Source organism: Taudactylus pleione, unplaced genomic scaffold (assembly GCF_031769625.1).
Source record: "Taudactylus pleione unplaced genomic scaffold, aTauple2 ptg001153l, whole genome shotgun sequence".
In the NCBI taxonomy this organism is placed as follows: Eukaryota; Metazoa; Chordata; class Amphibia; order Anura; family Myobatrachidae; genus Taudactylus; species Taudactylus pleione.
The window spans coordinates 1,080,485-1,101,567 of NW_028285554.1; the positions used below are offsets into that span (position 1 = coordinate 1,080,485).

The following is a 21,083-nucleotide window of genomic DNA, read 5'->3' on the forward strand; positions in this document are numbered from 1 at the left end:
CATATTTAAAACAGCAGCGTCATTGACCACGTCACTGGGTTTTTTTTAAGCCAGAACTGCTCACAAAATTGTGGTAGCAAAAACCAACCACAAGAATAGCGAGCAGCTCATACCCTGTTCGATGTACTCGATTAATCTAATAAATAGCGGACATGACGTAGGATGCGAGCGGCCAGGGGGCGTAGTTTCCCAAAAAACGACCGCAAGTTTTGTTCGCTCGTTCAAACCTAGAGGCGTGAACAGACCGCAAACAGCGAACGGTTCATTTGAATAGCCACCCCTATTTTCTGGACGAGCGAGCGCTAATTGCGTCCGGCTCTGAATCAGGCCCTTAATCCCTTTTTTTATTCCAAATTTACCAAAAGGCGATTTGGGGCTAAACGAGTTTGCCGATGGTGAAGCAGAACGAGATATCTCTCCCGAGTAACTCGTTTTGCAGGAGATTACTCACCCAAGATTGCAGTGTTTTCCCTCTGCAAATCTCTCCTGAGCTAGCAGCCAGCACATATCAGTGAGATATGTGCTTGCTGCTTGTGTGTTAAGACTTGTAAAAAATAGATAAATGTTTTAAAATAAAAATGACGTGCGGTTTTTCCCCAAAAAACTCTAACTAGCCCCGGACATGCCAGCTAGTCCTGGTTCTTAACATTACAGGAAAAAAAATGTGTAGGGTTCCACTGTAATTTAAGAACCAGCACAGGGCAGCATGGACAGAGCTGGTTTTAAATATACGGAGGAAAAAATTGCCGTGAGGTACCCCGTATATTTAAAACCAGCCATGGACACTTTCTAACGGGGGACTGATGCCACAGCCAGGGGTGACCTTTCACCGGGACCCCCAGCCACAGCATCAGCCCTGACCATTAGTCAGCCCAAGTCAGGGATCCCTGGGAAGTTGGGGACTCCCCCCAAGAAAGGGGGCACCCTTTCCAGGGCACCCCTGGCCTAGGCTGATAGCCCGGGGGCATCCCTGCCACCCCTGGGCGGTGGGTGGCGAGTTGATAGTGTTAGGTGTAGTGTAAAAATTTGAATTTTCATTATTGTCTTTACAGTGGAACTACAGGTCCCAGCAAGCCTCCCCCGCATGCTGGTACTTGGAAAACCACAAGTACCAGCATGCGGGGCGTTAAGGGCCCACTGGTACCTGTAGTTCACCTGTAAAGAAATGGTTAATAAAACACACAACACACTGTGAAAATAAAGCTTTATGCCTCCATAAACACACATACTCACCTGTTTCCAGATGTTCATGTCCCCTTGTCAATGTAAAGTATCCCAACGAAGTACCTGTTCTGGTTCTTAAATTAAATTACAGTGGAACTCTACACATTTTGTTCCCTGTAATGCTAAGAACCAGGTCTAGCTGCCAAGTCCGGGGCTGGTTAGTGTTTTGGGGGGTGACCTCACGTTATTTTTTGTAAAAAATTAACCCTATTTTAACCATTTTCACAAAGAACATAAACAAATCACAATGATTTGTGTATGTCTCTGACTATCTCGCAGCTTAGGGGGTTGAGAGTTTTGAAAAGTGATTTTGACAGAGAGTTTGCTCCTATCTCTCCCGAGCTGTTCATCCCGATTCTTAGTAAATTTGAGAGATGTATGTTTTAGGTGAAAAGTACTTCCGATTTGGCCCAATGGTGATTTGATTCGAGATTGCTATCTCACCCGAGTTTTACGAGTGAGACGAGAGAAATCTCTCTCTAACTCACCCGATTTTACCTTTAGTAAATTTGTAAGCAGGAAAAAAATTAATAAATCACCCGAGATGGTCATCTCGACCTATCACGAGTCTCAGTAAATTTATCCCTCGTTGTAAATCCAGATGCAGCAGTACTAAATTACAATATTTTGTGGTATTGTCAGGTTAAAGGCTGTGGTAGCATTTCTTTGGTAGCATGGATTAATAAGGCTTACGCTAACAACTTTAATGCATAAACTACATTTAGGAAGTCGTATAGAAAGCTCATTATCATAAATCATACGTATTTTAAACTATGCAATTAGATGTAATTGGTGCACCCAGAAATATATGAGTAGACAAAGACAGAACAAAGACAGAACATCGAGTCCCCAGATGAGCCTCATCTTGGACAATGACAGAGCCCAGACTGTCATCATATAGCTTGTTTTCTCGGAAGTCAAATAATAGACAATGGAGGCTCCTCCGGGTTTTAGAAATTGTGTTTGCTTCATACTAGTTCTTTTAAAATGACCAAAGCTAACTAGAGAAATTTTTTCAACCTTCTGTGCTCTCTATCTCTCTCTTCATTTGTGACTAGTGAATGTTTCTATATGAATCAGTATGTATGTGTGATTGCCTCCTTAACTCAGGGCCTTATTCACTACGAATCGCTATTGCGATCGCAGCTGCGATTACGCACACAGGTCTGCTGCAAAAAATATGCTAATGCTTGCAACTGCTCAGCCAGAATAGAGACGCCCACTACCGCTTTCTCACATCCTGTCTCAGAAACTACAAAAAAGAAGAGAGAATTGGATAGGGTTAACCCTATCCAATTCTCTCTTCTTTTTTGTAAGTCTAATTCGTAGTCTATGGTGGCACCCCCTACGCTTTACAAGCATTTGACTACGTGATCAAGATATTAGGGGTTCTCTGCAATACCTATAATCCAAGGAATTATTAGACATTTGGACTTGTGCGGATAAATGTCTTGTTTCTCTCTTTGTTCTGTCTCAGAAATAGCAAGCTGCGAATGCCGTCGCAGTGGCTAATTTATGCACGCCTATGCAATGGCATTCAAGAGGACAGGCACGATTGCGTTTCTCTGACTACTCCCCCGTCACCACCCCCAAACGCTCACATCCCGACACTCAATCTGTGATGGCTTTCTGTCTGCGTGCGTGATCGCAGTGCTATTGCAATCCTGGCCTGCGCAGGCGCACTGCAGTGCATACGCATGCACAGTAAACACCATCGGCCGATCTGCATATGCTGTTGCAATTGTGATTTGTGATGAATCAGGCCCTCTGTCAGGATGCTTTGCAATTGCCTTTCACTTGACAAGACAATAGATGGAATAGTCAACATACATGCACAAATGCATAAAAAAAGTTGAAACAAGGTGTACTGTTTGTTATTTTGTGACATTTGTCTTCAAATCTATGTAATATATTGGTGCAGGTTGGAGGGGCAGAATTAACAATTTCCTTGTATGTTAGTTCTGGATCCTGGCTACCCCTGTATCTATACAAGCAGTGTAAGGGACTAAGGCCCTCATTCAGAGGCGCTCGCTAGCGGCTGTACGCTCGTTCCGAGCGATGTTTGCACATCTGCGCATGCGTACGGTTTTTAGTACGCATGCGCGAACCAGTCAGTGCGGCCAAAAATCGTTGGTACGCAATATAGCGAGTGCCTGCTATTTTGAATGACAGAATGAGGCGTATGTGGGTGGTAACAGGGGAAGGTGCTTGAAAACGGGGAGTGGAGATCCGAATGCAGGCGTGCTTAAAGGTCAAAACGGGCGTTTTATGGGTGTGTATATTTAAAACAGCAGCGTCATTGTTCACGTCACTGGGTTATTTTATAGCCAGAACTGCTCGCAAATTTGTGGTAGCAAACACCAACCACAAGAATAGCGAGCAGTTCATACGCTGGTCGATGTACTCGATTAATCTAATAAATAGCGGACATGACGTAGGATGCGAGCGGCCAGGGGGCGTTTTTAACAAATAAACGAGCGTATGTTTTGCTCGCTCGTTCAGACTTAGAGGTGTGAACAGACTACAATGTGCGTACGGATCATTTGAATAGCCACCCCTTGTTTTTAAACGAACGACCGCAAATAGCGAACGGCTCTGAATGAGGGCCTAAGGCCCTCATTCAGAGGCGCTCGCTAGCGGCTGTACGCTCATTCCGAGCGATGTTCGCACATCTGCGCATGCGTACGGTTTTTAGTACGCATGCGCGAACCAGTCAGTGCGGCCGAAAATCGTTTGTACGCTATATAGCAAGTGCCTGCTATTTTGAGTGACAGAATGAGGCGTATGTGGGTGGTAACAGGGGAAGGTGCTTGAAAACAGGGGAGTGGAATTCGAACGCAGGCGTGCTTAAAGGTCAAAACGGGCGTTTTAAGGGTGTGCATAATTAATACAGCAGCGTCATTGACCACGTCACTTGGTTTTTTTTTAACTCAGAACTGCTCGCAAAATAGCGGTTGAAAAAACCAACCACAAGAATAGCGAGCAGTTCATACGCTGTACGATGTACTCGATTAATCTAATAAATAGCGGACATGACGTATGGTGCGAGCGGCCAGGGGGCGTTTTTATCAAATAAACGAGCATATGTTTTGGTCGCTCGTTCAGACTTAGAGGTGTGAACAGACTGCAATGTGCGAACGGATCATTTGAATAGCCACCCCTTGTTTTTGAACGAACGTCCGCAAATAGCGAACGGCTCTGAATGAGGGCCTAAGGCCCTCATTGCCCTTCCCATCACATCCCAGTGGCCGGGCCCCAGCCAGATGCAGGGCAGCAGCAGGGGGAGTTGTGGTGACAATGGTGAGATGGAGGGGACAGGAGTGAGTAGCAGGGGGTTGTGGTGAGTTGCAGAGGTCTGTGGTGAGATGCAGGAGGCTGTGGTAAGAACCAGTGGCAGGAGTGAGAAGCAGGGGCTTGTGGTGATATGAAAGGGGCTGTGGTGAAATATAGGATGCTGTGGTAAAATGCAGGGGGCAGGAGTAAGAAGCAGGAGGCTGATGTAAGATGCAGGGGGCAGGAGTAAGAAGCAGGAGGATGTTGTGAGAAGCAGGGGGTTGTGGTGAGATTCAGGGGACTGTGATGACATGGCGTAGGTTGTTATGAGATGCAGAGGGTTGTGGTGAGATTACATTGCTCCTGTGCAATGCCAGGGGGGGGGGTCTTTACATAGACTATTAGGTACTGAGATTAGGAACCATTTCAGAATAGTTATGTTAATCAGTGTCGTCCCTCCACATGGTAACACCCCATGCTGGTATGTTTGTAGTGCGCGTGGCAAAAACACGTGCGGGCAAAAAGGGGGAGCGATTTTGCGGGTAGCTGGTGTGGCCTTTCAGGTAGGGGCGTGGCCTCGCAGCCCAAACCCCCATTTTAGTCACTCTGGGGGTCCCAGCGTTGCGGACTGCCCCCCGGGGACCAGTCTGTTTGCAGTGCCGGCTCCCTCACTCTGGGCCTGATTCAGACCCGCTTGCGAGCGATGAGCGCTCGCAAGCGGGTCGATTTTGCCCCAGTGCGCATGCGCACGACAGAGGGAGCTCCGTCGTGCGCATGCTGTCGATGGTGAGTGACAGCACGCCCCCTTTGGTGGGCGTGACAGGGGTGTTGCTGCCCAGACGGACGCGTACGCCTACCGTATGGCTCTGATAAGAGCCAAAAGCACTCCTGGGCTTGCGGCAGCGAGACCCTACCGCAGGGTCTCGTCGCAAGCCCGATGGTCGCGATGGTCTTGACCATCGCGACCATCTTTTTGGCCGCTCGCATAAGCTGTGGGTGGTCACTCTCAGCTATGCGAGCGGCCAGGAGGCCGCTCCAATATTAGGTAGGAGGGCCCTGATTCAGAGCGAGCGCTCTTGTCAGAGCGTCCGGCTCTGAATCAGGCCCTGTGTCAGCAGCCGAGTACTACACATAATGCTACAGTGCAGCAGCCGACTCCTGTCACCCTCGGTGGGTGACACCCAGGTGCGGCACCCTCCCCCCTTGTGATGCCACTGTTAATCAGAAATGGTTCTCATTTGTTCTACATTGGGGGCCAGACAATAGATCTATTTGTTGTCGACAAAGTAACCTAGATTTTGTGGGAGTCAAAATATCTTAAAGCATTTGACAAGGTCTCATCTATACATAGTATAAAACAAAGTCCCTGGTAGGCATTTATCTTTTTGTTCAGGCTAATCTAAGAAACCACTGGACGGATTTTGATGCAGTTTTCACTATTCTACAGAGCATTTGTCAAGGTGTATGAATTATTAATGTATGACAAAAGGGAGCCGAGCAGTGATGATTTTATTGAAGCAAGACAATGAAAAAACAGACGGCCGAGCGCTTTCATGGCTTACACTGCCTAAACTGTTAAAGATACTGTATATCACGATGGACTTTATTTATACCATGTATAGATTGATATGTATTATCAGGTTTCTCCAGAAAAAATTGAATTAAGCCCTGTTTACTGATACAAATTTGAAGCTTTTCCTTTTTTTACCGTTCTTATTTCATTTATGTGAAAACTATTTTTTAATTGGAAACGAGTCCAATTCCCGGTAAGAGTCTGCTTTGGCATGACAATATACAGGGACAGGCACTTAATGTGGCTGGAGTTGACCTAAGTGGAGACTGTTTTACTCATGGACAATTTTACGTGGCCCTTTTGTGTGTCACGTCAAAACTAAGGGTCTCATTCAGACCCGGTCGCAACCGGTTCGATGGTCCCCACAGAGCATGTGCACGACGGAGCTGGCTTCGTCGTGCGCATGCGCGAGACCCGGCTAGCAATGGGCGCTCCGTCGCTATGGGTCTCGTAGCTGACGGGTCGAGCTGTCGATGTTGAGTGACAGCTCGCCTCGTTTGCTGGGCGGGCCGGGGGCGTGCCCGGCCAAACGGAGGCGTTCCAGTCGGAACGCTTGCCGTTTGGGGGCGGCCCCACTGACATCATTGATGATGTCAGTGGGGAACTTCCTGCTCAAACAGAGCAGGAAGTTCCCTGGGGCTTACGAGTGCCCAGACCCAACCTTAAGGTGTGGTCGTAAGCCCCGATGGTCACAATGGTCATCACCCTGATCGCAAGCTAAGCTGTGGGTGGTAACCCACAGCTTAGCTTGCGACCTGGAGGCAGCACTTCAAAACAAGAAGTGCCCACCCTCATTCAGAGTGAGCGATTGCTTCTTGTGATCGACTCTGAATGAGGGTCTAAATCTTTTCATGTTGACGTCAGGAGAAATACAACTAAAGTTATCTACAAGGCAATCTTAAAAGACCTAAGTTAAAAACAGATTATCGATGTAAATTCAAAATTGCTCCCATGCGAAACCAGGGCGGGTCACTAGTGTCAAGATAAAGAAAAGAAGAGGGTTCACATGGCGAAAGTGAGATCTATAATTCAAAATAATTACTGGCATTCTGAGACACCAGCAAGAGTTACAGATTACTCAGATGAAGAAACAGAGGGCCTGATTCAGAGCCGCTCGTAAGTGGCCGCTCGTTCGCTCCGAGCGATGTTCGCACAACTGCGCATGCATACGGGTTGTAATACGCATGCGCGAACCAGTCATTGCGGTCGGAAATTGTGTGCTTGCAAAATAGCGAATGCCTGCTAATTTGAGTGACAGAATGAGGCGTTTGTGGGTGGTAATGGGAAGGTGCTTGAAAACGGGGAGTGGAGATCCGAACGCAGGCGTGCCGAAAGGTCAAAACGGGCGTTTTAAGGGTGTGCATAATTAACAAAGCAGCGTCATCGACCACGTCACTTGGTTGTTTCTTAGCCTGAACTGCTCGCATGATTGCGGTAGGAAAATCCAACCACAAGCACTGCGAGCAGTTCAGACGCCTTTCGATGTACTCGATTAATCAAATAAATAGCGGAGATGACGTAGGATGCGAGCGGCCAGGGGGCGTCTTTACAAAAAAACGTCCGCATGTTTTGTTCGCTCGTTCAGACATAGAGGCGTCAACAGACCGCAAAGAGCGAACGGTCAATTTAAATAGCCAGCCCCTTTTTCTGGATGAGCGAGCGCAAATAGCGTCCGGCTCTGAATCAGGCCCAGAGTTAAAATATCCGATGATGAGAACAATACAAATCCAAATGTGATAAAAGCAAAGAGTCAGACATGCCATTATTAAACATTAGAATACAATACATCCTTGAAGAAGGCCTGATTGGCCGAAACGCGTCGACGCCCAGTTTTCCACACACGTGACTAAGGAAGCAGAGAGCCTTGTGCACAGCCTCACGCTGCTACTCCTTATCCTCCTAACAGGAAACAGCAGGAAACAGCACCCTCCTCTGCCATACTACAGAGCAGCGTGCATTAGAAGCAGAGGGTTGAGCGAGTGGTCCGGCTGGACTGACTGCGGCAATTGAAATCATACCGCACTGCTCCCCCCCTCCACACACCGCATGGACAGTGTAACACGTGACATTCAGTGAAGACGCCGACCGGTAAGCCCCGCTAGCGGGACGCTGCAGTCACACTTTGCACGGCTCACTCTATCACCGGGACATCGCTTCAGACAGTGCAGGGACACTTACTTGGATATCCACATACGGAGAGCTACCTTTCTACATAAGGTTACCCTCACTTCCCTAGCACACTGCAAGTAGCCAAAGGGACATACACATTTTAGACATAGGGTACCGTATATATTTACGGGAAGGTAACCCCCTCAAAGGGCACACCTACCACCCGGAAATTATTTACCCACTTGGGATCAGTCCTATTGGCTGACTTTTTCTTGGCTACTAGTCGGTATGGACAAATACTGAGCTGATATTATAACATAAGGGTACCGTATATATTTACGGAAAGGTAACCCCCTCAAAGGGCACACCTGCCACCCAAACATACCTTGATCCTTCCACATAGGACTTAATCATCATATATAATTTTTATTAGATTATTTTACCATCATACTCCTACTACCAGAAAGGAGACATATAAGAGTCTAAAATAGCCATCCATATCACTAGACGCATTGGTATATGGTGTCTATATAAATAAAAGATTGTTTATAACATTCATTAGATCTGTTGTCATCTCCACATTTTTTACCTTAGCTACATTTTCTATAATATGATATATAGACAAGGTGAGCGCATGGTACAAAATCTATTTTTATCATTAGAAAATACAACTTAACTGTGTGAGTGAAAGAGTAGAGGAGATCTCCAAGAATATACAAACACAACCGAAAGACTTAGCAAAAACAGTAGGCAGAGCCACTGTTCATTTTGATACTGAGGTTATGGAGGGGCCTCAGGAGTCTAAATAAACTCTGAATGGGGAGAAGCAGATATGGAACTGTAGATAACAGCCAATAGATTTGAATTGATCAAGTCGACCTCATTATAACTTTTGTTACATTTAGTTGGGCCCATATAGTAACACAGATTGTGAAACCATCCTCAGCACATTTAAATTGACTAGAATATATCAAACTATGGCCCTCATTCATAGGCGGTCGTTATATGCAAGCGGTCGCACTGAATCAGGGCGGCCACTTGCATCCTGAACGGCCGCCTCTTTGTCGATTGTTAAGCTGTGGGTTACCACCCACAGCTTAACGACTTACCAGGTTTATGGTCGCGATGGTGATCACCATCGCGACCATCGGGGCTTACGACCAGACCCTAAGGTTGGGCAGTGGCGTAACTAGGTCAGGGCGATCGGGGTGCGTGCCCTGGGCGCCGTTGGACCGGTGGCTCGGGGGGGGGGGCGCCGCCGGCCATGGTACCGGCCGGTCCTCCCGGGTTAGCCAGTGTAGCGCTGACCGCAATGAGTGCGGTCAGCGCTACACATTTACACAGGACCGGCGCTAGGCTTCCAGCGCCGGTCCTATGCTTCACAGCTGAGCCCGTTCCCTCCCCCTGAGTGCTTGCCCAATAGCATTAGGAGGCGGGCTCAGGCTGTACATAACACACGCATCGCCGCCAGTGCTGGCGGCGATGCGTGTGTTAAACAGCAGCCAATGAGAGTCAGATAGACTCTCATTGACTGCTGCGGCATCCACTGCAAGAGCTGGGCTTCCGTCCGGCTCCTGCAGTGGGTAATGGGACAGACACCATGACATCATGACGTCTGTCCCATAATGCTGAGCGCCCCAGCCCGGGAGGACTGGAGGGCGGTGGCGGCAGCGGCGTCGCGGACCGGAGCAGCAGCAGCGTGGATTCAGGTAAGTATATTTTTATATATATTTTTTTTTTAACCTATCTGCACTACTGGGGGCACAACGGGGGAGGGGGTGGCTACTACTGGGGGGACCTCTACTGGGGGTGGGGGCACAACGGTGGAGGGGTGGCTACTACTGGGGGCACCATTATTGGGAGGACCTCTACTGGGGGGGCTACTACTGGGGGCACTTAATCGGGAGGGGGAACCTCTACTGGGGACTACTACTTGGGGGGGGAACTATCACTGGGGGCATTATAAAAGGGGCCTACTACTAGAGGCACTGCACCCGGGGGACCACTACTGGGGGCAATAATAGGAAGGGCCACTACAGGGGGCACTGGATAGGGGGATCACTACTGGGTGCCGGCATAAGGGGACCACTACTGGGAAAACTGCATGGGGGGGGACTACTGCTGGGGGCACTATATAAAGGGCACTGCATAGGGGGATACCGCTACTCGGCGCACTACATTGTGGGGACTGCTACTGGGGGCACTGCATAAGGGGGAACACTACATGGAGCACTGCATTTGGGGGGGCCACTACTGGGGGTACTGAGTAAGGTGAACTAATTGGGGGCTGTATAAGGGGGACCACTACTGGGGATACTGTATAAGGGGCACTACTATGGGCCTGCATAAGACGGACTACAACTGCATACTGGGGGTTGACACGCCCCATTTTTAAGTGACCACGCCCATTTTTTATTTTGCCACACATCGGGGGGGGGGCTCCCTTTTCAAATTTGCCCTGGGCTCCAAATACCCTAGTTACGCCACTGAGGTTGGGACTGGGCACTTGTAAGCCCCAGGGAGCTTCCTGCTCTGAAAGAGCAGGAAGCTGCCCACTGACATCACTGATGATGTCAGTGCAGCCGCCCACTAAACGGCAAGCTTAAGGAACGCCTCCATTTGGAAACCACCCCCCCGGCCCACTTACGAAACGAGGCGAGCTGTCGATCAACATCGACAGCTGCCCCTTTGGTAACGAGTTCCGGAGCGACAGAGTTTCTCTGTCGCTCCGGGGCTCGCGCACGCGCAGTGTGTCCGCTGCGCATGCACAGGCCTAACCATCGAGTCGGTTACGAGCGCATCGGCGCTTGCGACCGACTCTAAATAAGGTCCTATGTGTGAGAGCAACAGAAACAATGTGTGTGAGTGTGAGGAGGGGGAGGAGTGGAATTTTGATTAAAGTAGTGGACAGACAGTTGGGCTAAATGAAGAGGGTAACCACATACAAATATATGGGTTTCCCACAGCAGATTTGAAGAAAACATAGAAAATGTTGATGAAATTTCAGTTATTCGCAAGTAGTAAAGAAGGTGATGAAAAACATACACCACCACTACACAAACAGAACACCTAATCTCTTTACCCCCTTAAAGGTGTAGAGGAACATATCAAGGATTGTGAGATTTCCTTTATCTTGTGATGGATGGATGTACCGGTCACTGTATGGTGGTAAAGATCACAAAGACCTCACACTATCACTGAACTAGTGGACAATTATGAGCCCAATGTCTCATACGGAAGCGTACATCAAGGGCAGTGAACGAGGACAATGTGTAGGGCCTGTACCATAGCAAATAATTTGGGTAAAAAAACAGCGCATGGACTAAAATCCCTCAATACCATCAGTTAATTGCAGTGGTGGAATCAAGGAATGTGATTTCCTTGAGCTTGTGCCAGCCTAATGAAGCCAAAGGCCATGTGAGTTATATCAATAGCCTTCTGGTCTGAACAATTTATCGAGCCTAGAAAAACTACATCAACTCTGGAAAAGCAACTGTCTATACAGTTATGTATAATGCTGCCCAGGCTATGTATACAAAAAATAACTAAACAATTGGCTTGCATTCAGGATTACTTAGACCAGGGATTTTGATTTCAGCACATCTCAGTTTGGACAGCTCCCTAAGCCCAGAGTTAAAAACATGTAAAAGCTTCCAGCAACAACACTTCCTGTACCCACTTCTTGGTCATGGAAAAATTAAGAATAATAACTGCCGTTATTACATTAGCAGCAATTTTCTTTAAATCGGATAATGTAAAAGGCTTGCTGTAGTCACATTGAAGATAGCTCTGTTGTAATGGTGATAAAGATACAAATGATGCTGAATTAGCTCTCATTTTCAAGGCTGCAAGAGTTTAATTTCTCTTAAACAGATATGAAGACAAACACTGTATTGTACTAACAATGAAATCAGTTGCACAAATATAGCAGCTGACACAGTTCTATAAGATACAGGCAATATGTGTGGTGCATTGCAAAATAAAGTTCCTGCATACAGATGAGTTCTAATTTCTCTACATACTTAGAAAATGTGATAACCAGAATATTTAAGGAATATAATAGAGAGAATAGCAGTCTCTTTTTTTACTTTTGATCACAAAATCAATTTGTTCAACAATTTAGGCTACCAACCTTTTTGAATAATCCCATACTGCGCATTGGGGACTTGAGGTGCCCTGTGAGATAAAAAGCAACATTTTGTTATGACACTTCTTTTTAATTTTATGGTTTAAAAAAAAACAACCATGCATTATAAAAAGGGATGTACACAACATGTTACAGAGTAGCAAACAAAGGTATTCAATGTATGGCATTAAAAGACAAGGATAAATAAGAACTTGTAGCGCAAGTTACTGTATTCCACATTGTACTTACATTTATTATATGCGATAACTCTACCACCACCAGCTGCTCTGCAGGTTTAGTAAGAGGCCGTACAGTGACAGTCAGTACTTTGGAACTAACAGCCAGGGAATTACCAGGAGGAGGTAAGATAAGTCCGAGTGTGCGGTACAGCACTGCACCTATCACAAAATATGCAGAGTCTTCGGTCTCTACAGTTCAAAACACAAAAGAGGATTAGACTTGTATATTCTTGTATAAAACCAACCTGCCACTATGCAGCACCTATATTCTTACGTGTAGTGTGGCAAATGCCTATCTATACAGGGTGGATTGATCCCCAGCGCATCAACCTAGTTAATTGTATGTTTACAGATAAAATAATTAAAATTATTGAGCCAGTCATCAATGCAGATTGAAGTGACACAAACTGCTAAATAGTAATCCTGCACACAAGAACCATCAAAACATACACAATCGGGTGTTTAAATTGTATTTAGGATTGTTGTTGTTTAGCATTGTCCAGTCGTTTTTTATCTATAACAAAAGGAGTATCGCACTATGAAAAAAGTATGGGTATTAAATTCACCCCGGCTTCCTGAAGGTCCAGTAAGTATCTCCCTGGTCTATGAACTAGCTGGGAGGAGGAGTCTGGTGATATAAGTTCCAGTCAGCAGAGTTAAACTATTCCAGTGCTCATGGTAGAAGAACTTGTTTCCTGAAAGATAAGATGCCAGCACTTGGTACTGTTGAGTACCATCAGAGTAAAAGCACTGGCATTGCCCACTATGGTGACTGAACAGCATGCAAAACATGTAAAATCCATATATCATTATATTTTGTTTAATTGTCTAATTAATTTAAATGTCAATTCTCATTTTCAAGAATAGCGCTAATAATTTTAAATTACTAGTTTCATTTTTCTTCTACATCAGGTTTCCCGGAATATTCTTGTGTTTATTGTGTATTTCTTGCCCGATTTGACTTGGCCCATCTTCTATTATCATTTTAATCAAGTAACTCCATTTTCGCACCAAGACAAGCAAAGCTGCTCCTTATCTTTCATATACATTATAGTGCCCGTTACCTGCATGAGGCAAACTGAGAACCTCCTTGGGAATGAAAAGTTTATCCTCAGAGTTTCTAGCCCAGTCATTCATCCCACGTCGGCCTTTCATTGGAAAGTTTATGTCACTGGATATGGCAGAGACAGGTTCTCTCTGGATGCTAATAACTGGTGGACACAAAAAATAAACACTGCTAATGACACAGATACGCCACTATTGAAAGACATATGAATAAACAATGACTGTCCAAAGTAAAATAAATAAAACACAAGTACAGTACATTACCACTGACACTCTGTTAAACACAAACAGGATTTTACCCACAAGAACAAGTTTGGCCAACATTTGCCAATGTTCTAAGAATGAAATATCACTTAATCCCAATTCATTTTGATATATAAATATTACTTTAATGTTTGTTAGAAACAACAATGTTATTTTAAGGATATACATCCTTTTCTGATATAGTAGGTCGTTTAATAAAATCAATATCCATTAGTTTTTATGGATCTATAATAAATACTGTAATACCTTTTAGTATTAAAGTAAAAGCAAACTAATTTACAAATGGAAGCATGGAGAGTGTAACCTAATTTCTGAGTGAGAGACAGTCAGCCAATAAGATGCTCCTCCTGACATTTATACATGCAAAATTGGGACAAAATAAGCCCTGCCCCTGATCCACTCAAACCAGCCCACTTCTGGCAAAGATCCAATCTGTTTTGCATAAGCTACACTCCATTTGAGCCGCATGAAGCAGGACAGTTCTGTCAAAATCAGTACAGTTGGGAGGTGTGCAGGACGGCAGAGGAGCCTGCTGAGAAGAGGGTTGATCCAAAGGCGATTTGCTTACTATGTCATATGTCATGTGACTCTGGTTGCTATGTTAATCACATGACACTGAAGCAGTCTCTGGGCCTGATTCAGGGCCTGATTCAGAGCGATCGTAAGCGGCCACTCGTTCGCTCCGAGCGATGTTCGCACATCTGCGCATGCGTATGGGTCGTAATGCGCATACGCCAACCAGTCATTGCGGTCAGAAATCGAGCGCTCGCAAAATAGCGAGTGCTTGCTAATTTGAGTGACAGGATGAGGCGTTTGTGGGTGGTAACAGGGGAAGGTGCTTGAAAACGGGGAGTGGAGATCCGAACGCAGGGAGTGCATAATTAACAAAGCAGCGTCATCGACCACGTCACTTGGTTGTTTCTTAGCCTGAACTGTTCGCATGATTGCGGTAGGAAAATCCTACCACAAGCACTGCGAGCAGTTCAGATGCCTTTCGATGTACTCGATTAATCAAATAAATAGCGGAGATGACATAGGATGCGAGCGGCCAGGGGGCGTCTTTACAAAATAGGGAGCGCATGTTTCGTTCGCTCGCTCAGACATAGAGGTGTCAACAGACCGCAAAGAGCGAGCGCTCAATTTAAATAGCCAGCCCCTTTTTCTGAACGAGCGAGCGCAAATAGCGAAACATTGAGTAACATCGGCCCCTCACGCACACTTGCACAAGGTCAGACCTTACTCAGGAATTGCTAACCTCATCACACGCAGTGAATGTCGAAGCTGCGTATGCCATTGCAGTGGATAATTTATGCACGCCCCTGCAACAGCGTTCAAATGCACTGGCACGCCTGCGTTTCTCTGACCACCCCCCGTCACCTCCCCCAAATGGTACTTCCTGTCAATCACTCTGCGATGGGTCTGCTTTACCACTGTGATCGTAGTCCCGATCGCAGTGGCTGGTTTGCGCACGCGCACTGCGCTGCATGTGCAGAACGCAACAATCGGACGATTGCATGCGTAATTGCAGTTGAGATGCTTGCTGAATCAGGCCCTCTATTCTTACAGGAAACCAGAAACACACCTAATTTATAGAGGATGCTACAGCTTTAACATGAATCTCAACAAAACATTTGATTTAACCAAGTTAATTAATGTAATCTCCAATTTTACCCCCTACTGAATTTAAAATCCCTATAGTAGCAAGTGTTACCTAAAATGTATAGAAAGCATTTGAAAGTGTTTGTACAAATGTGGCTCTATCAGAGCCAAAATCACTCCCACTGACATCACTAGTGATGTTAGTGGGGCCGGCTTCAGACGGTAGGCGTTCCCATGGGAACGCCTCCATCTGGCAGGCACACCCCCGGCACGCCCACCAAAGGGGGCGTGCTGTCAATCAACATCGACAGCACGCCCCCTTTGGTGCGAGACCCGGAGCGATGGAGAGCCCGTCGCTCGCCGGGTCTCACGCATGCGCACGACGGAGCTCCCTCCATCGTGCGCATGCGCAGTGGGGGAACATCGACCCGCTTGCGAGCGTACTGCGCTCGCGAGCGGGTCTGAATGACCCCCTTAGAGCAGACAGGCTACTAGTGACTTTGAAGGTATCAGCTTCTCTATCTACAGACTAAATTTACCTGATGATTTCCTCTTTAACTATACATATGCCTACAGTGCCTACACTTAGACCCCTCATACATCCTGAAGTGGACTTGCCTGCATTACTCATATTTGAGAATTTGAAGAGATATATTTAATAACTTTCAATTTTCAGATAGTTAGCAACAATGAAGTGATGATCAGGATTATTATCAAATGCCACTATGTCCAACAATTAGAAAACCAAGATGTCTCTTACCCAAATTCTCAGTGACAATGATGGAACTCTGAAAAGGTTTTAGCGCATCTCCAACCAAGTGGATATAATCTTCAAGCACCTTCATCAAGAGTACGGAGCCTGGAGCCACCTTGAAGACAGATATTGCTTACCTTAATTATTTAATTTACAGATTTAGACTAAAGGCCCCCAAACATCTGCAATGGATCGCCCCAACGTCAGGGCTGGGGGATCGTAAATATTCAACATGTTGATAAACCTCGATTCCCTAATCCCAACCTGAAAATGGTCGAAATCAGCGACTCACAGATTTTTAATATGTTGAATTTCCCCGATCTGCTGATGGACCGCCGACCATCGCCGATCCACGGAATTGGGTTGGTGTCGGCAGAGCGGGGAATCACAGCTCAGGTGTAAGGGCCCCTTAAATCATAGAAATGTGAAAATCTGATAAAGTTCCTCAATATTTTTCCTATTTAAAATCAGTTCTCTTCCATGTGTATTAAAAGAGTAATGATGTATACTGACAGCAGTAATACAGATGTGTCCACATACATCTAGCTGTTAAACAGCCCTTCTAGTCGCGCTATGTCGTGGCGTGACTCGGTAGCGCAGAGTCTTTTTGTGCAACTTTTTACCTTCAAATGCACCTTATCCGCACAAAGGTGCGGATAGAATGCACAAACAGCTTCTGCTGATTAAAATGATATGTGGCATGCCTATATTCTGTGTGTGACTGCAATTATATCTGCATGCGAAATGCTACGTTATAGTGTCACAGCCGCTGTCACGGAAACGTAATGGTGCATACACACAGTCAGATTTGTTGTCAGATATGAAAAATCGTTCAATCGTACATATCTTTGACATGTAGGGCATGCATTGACCAAGGATGCGCGTTCCCGCATGTCAGATAACGATATCTGACATCGTCTGTGTTTGCAGTCAGATTTTGACAATTTCATTCATTTTAATACTGTCAGAAATCGTTCATCGTTGGTAAAATCGTTCAAATCATTGGTAAATTCGTTCAATCGTTCATCTGACAAATCTGACCACGTGTATGCACCATAACATTTCGCATGCACATACACCAGCAGTCGCACACAGAACATAGGCACAGCTGTGCGAATAAGATGCACTAGAAGGTAAAATGTCGCATGAAAAACACGCTCAGCACTACCGAGACACACGGCACTCACACGTTATGTGTAGCACGACTTGTAGCGCAGGGTGGATAGATGTATGTGGAGTGGATACATCTGTATGTAAGATGCCTTGCTTTTATCTCAAAGTCATCCAGTCAGCAGTCAATGTTCATCCTTCGGATCCAGAGAAAGTAATTCACTTAACGAGCACCATAAAAGAACCACATTGGGTTTGTACCCCTTTATCTGTATGGACCATCTAGCGCACTAGAAGCTGCATGCCTACCCTCTACTCTCTTTTCTACTCTACTCCTTTTATTGATATAAATGTTTTCAGTATTCCCCTAAAACATTGCTAAATTTAGTTTAGTTGAGCAATAAGGCTCCACACAAGTGGGAGCACCAGAGCAAGCTGCAGGAACCTGCCAACGTGGATTAATGTACCCCAAGGAAGTGTGCAAACTTGCAGAAATGTGTGAGGCCCATGTGCTGTATGTGGGCAAATATTCTTAGGTAGGGACCCTCCTTACCAATGACTGGGGGCAGTGATTAAGGGTGAGAAGGGTATTACTGGTAAAAGGATGGAAGTTTGTGTTTTTTGTGTGGAAGTTTGTGGTTATCCTTCTGGGGTCACTCTTTCACTCTGAACTGGAGGAACCCCTGAAAGTGCAGACAAATGTGAACAGTGATAGATTTTACATAGGGACTGCCCTAGTAAAATCTACCAAATACTTAATAAGCCTCCCCACCCCAGTAAGCTGACCCCAGCGGAGTCACTGCACTCAGTGGCTTCAAATTGGAATCTCTCTCTGCTAATCACACACCAGACTGGCAGTCTCAGGGGAAGACTCCTCTTGCGACTGCCAGCCAGGTGTGGTATTAGCAGAGAGAGCTTTCTTCGTGTAGCCTCTCCTGCTGCTCCATCTGCAGACTTAAAGACACTAAACGATGTCATCAGCTACAGGGGTGTTGGCATCAGAAAGACAGCGGGGGCCATGCTACATTCGGCAGCATGACCCCCCACTGATGATATCGCCCATCGGACCTGCATGCGCATCGTCAGCTACATAGCGGGTACACACTGGTCAATGCGCCGGATCAGACAACATATTGTCTAGTGTCTACCTGGCATTACCATGCTTCTCAGGGATGCTGCAGATGCAGTCCCCAGCGCACATGCTGGTGGCGATCACATGACTAGTGACATCTCTGAATGGAGGTGTAGCAGCAGTCCCCCTCAACCATAAAGGTAAGAGCCGCCACTGGTGGTGAGTAAGTGCAGACAGTTAATGATTAACTGTCACCAATTACCATACTAGTGTTTGCCAACCTTTTTTTTTTAATGACAAAAACTCTCTTTAATAAAAAAAACTGATGGTGTGCCATGGCAATTTCAGCATCTTGTTCAGTGGGCATTGAGTGAAAAAAGGATGAATATTATTGTAGTAGAGTGCATTCCCCTGGCATGGTTTGGATGCAGTTATTCTCTTTAAGGGCAAAGTGATGGTGAATTGCTACATAACAGTTCTGGGTTATCATCTTCACTCCATACTGCAGCATTTATTTTTTTTACGAGAGAAATGTCTTCCAAGATAATAATGCCTCATTCAAAAATCAATAGTTTGATGAGCATGACACTGATGTTATCCATATGACATTGTCTTTTTGTTCACAAGATCTGGCCCCAATTGAGCATTTATGGGATATTCTGGGACAACACTTGACACAGCGTTTCTCATAACCATCAACATGACATTAGCTGAGTGATTTATAAAAGGTGCTGCATCTCTCCTGCACAAATCCAGATATTGGTAAACTCAATTAAATAGTGCATAGAGGCGTTACTGGCAGCCTCTGGTGCACCGAGACCATTCCATTTTCTGCTTGCTATCAGAATAATTCAGGGAATTTAGTCAGATGTTCTTGCCATTTATTGCATATTACTTGGATTATGAGGATTAGTATATATCAATACATACAGTCAGATGCATAAATATTGGGACATTGACAGAATTTTCATATTTTGGCCTCTATTCACCACCACAATAGCTTTGAAATGATACAAACAAGATGTGCTTTAACTGCAGACTTTCAGATTTAATTTCAGGGTAATTACATCCAAATCAGGTGAACGGTGTAGGAATTACAACAGTTTCTATATGTGCCTCCCACTTTTTAAGGGGCCAAAAGTAATGGGACAAACTAAACAATCCTAAATCTAACTTTCACTTTTTAATACTTTGTTGCAAATCCTTTGCAGGCAATTACAGCCTGAAGTCTGGAATGCATAGACATCACCAGACGCTGGGTTTCATCCCTGGTGATGCTCTGCCAGGCCTCTACTGCAAATGTCTTCAGTTCCTGCTTGTTCTTGGGGCATTTTCCCTTCAGTTTTGCCTTCATCAAGTGAAATGTATGCTCAATCGGATTCAGGTCAGGGGATTGACTTGGCCATTGCATAACATTCCACTTTTTAGCGTTAAAAAACTCTTTGGTTGCTTTTGCAGTAAACTTCGAGTCACTGTTCATCTGCACTGTGAAGCGCCATCCAATGAGTTCTGAAGCATTTGACTGAATATGAGCATATAATATTGCCCGAAACATTTCAGAATTCATTCTGCTGCTTTTGTCAGCAGTCACATCATCAATAAATACAAGGGAAGCAGTTCCATTGGCAGCCATACATGCCCACGCCATGACACTACCACCACCATGCTTCACTGATGAGGTGGTATGTTTTGGATCATGAGCAGTTCCTTTCCTTCTCCATACTCTTCTCTTCCCATCACTCTGGTACAAGTTGATCTTTGTCTCATCTGTCCATAGGATGTTGTTCCAGAACTGTAATGGCTTTTTTAGATGTTTTTTGGCCAACTCTAATCTGGTCTTCCTGTTTTTGTGGCTCACCAATGGTTTACATCTTGTGGTGAACCATCTATATTCACTCTTGTGAAGTCTTCTCTTGATTGTTGACTTTGACACATATACACCTACCTCCTGGAGAGTGTTCTTGATTTGGCCAACTGTTGTGAAGGGGTTTTTCTTCACCAGGGAAATAATTCTTCTGTCATCCACCACAGTTGTTTTCCGTGGTCTTCCGGGTCTTTTGGTGTTGTTGAGCTCTCCGGTGCGTTCTTTCTTTTTAAGAATGTTCCAAACAGTTGATTTGGCCACACCTAATGTTTTTGCTATCTCTCTGATGGGTTTGTTTTGATTTTTCAGCCTAATGATGGCTTGCTTCACTGATAGTGACAGCTCTTTGGATCTCATATTGAGAGTCGACAGCAACTGATTCCAAATGCAAATGTCACACCTAGAATCAACTCCAGACCTTTTACCTACTTAATTGATAAAGAAATAACGAGGAAATAGCCAACACCTGTCCATGAAATAGCTTTTGAGTTGATAGTCCCATTACTTTTGGCCCCTTAAAAAGTGGGAGGCACATATAGAAACCGTTGTAATTCCTACACCGTTCACCTGATTTGGATGTAATTACCCTCAAATTAAAACTGAAAGTCTGCAGTTAAAGCACATCTTGTTTGTTTCATTTCAAAGCCATTGTGGTGGTGAATAGAGGCCAAAATATGAAAATTCTGTCAATGTCCCAATATTTATACACCTGACTGTATATGTACTGTGTGTGTTGTGTAGGTGATCAAGCAGGAAAAAAATAATGTGGAATTGTTTAAATCTACCATTGAATATTAACATCATCTATCAA

General features: G+C 45.3%; 1 protein-coding gene across 6 annotated transcripts in view; it reads right to left on the reverse strand.

The window, feature by feature from the left end:
- Positions 1 to 21,083, reverse strand: part of ADGRB2 (adhesion G protein-coupled receptor B2) — a 468,088-nt gene that overhangs the window by 51,833 nt on the left and 395,172 nt on the right. For all 6 annotated transcript variants that reach the window (XM_088462147.1, XM_088462149.1, XM_088462146.1 and 3 more), the window contains 4 exons: positions 16,233 to 16,341; positions 13,609 to 13,755; positions 12,555 to 12,733; positions 12,312 to 12,355 (listed from right to left, as the gene is read on the reverse strand). In XM_088462147.1, the coding sequence (XP_088318273.1) occupies positions 12,312 to 12,355; positions 12,555 to 12,733; positions 13,609 to 13,755; positions 16,233 to 16,341 (479 nt within the window). The remainder of the gene's footprint in view (positions 1 to 12,311; positions 12,356 to 12,554; positions 12,734 to 13,608; positions 13,756 to 16,232; positions 16,342 to 21,083) is intronic.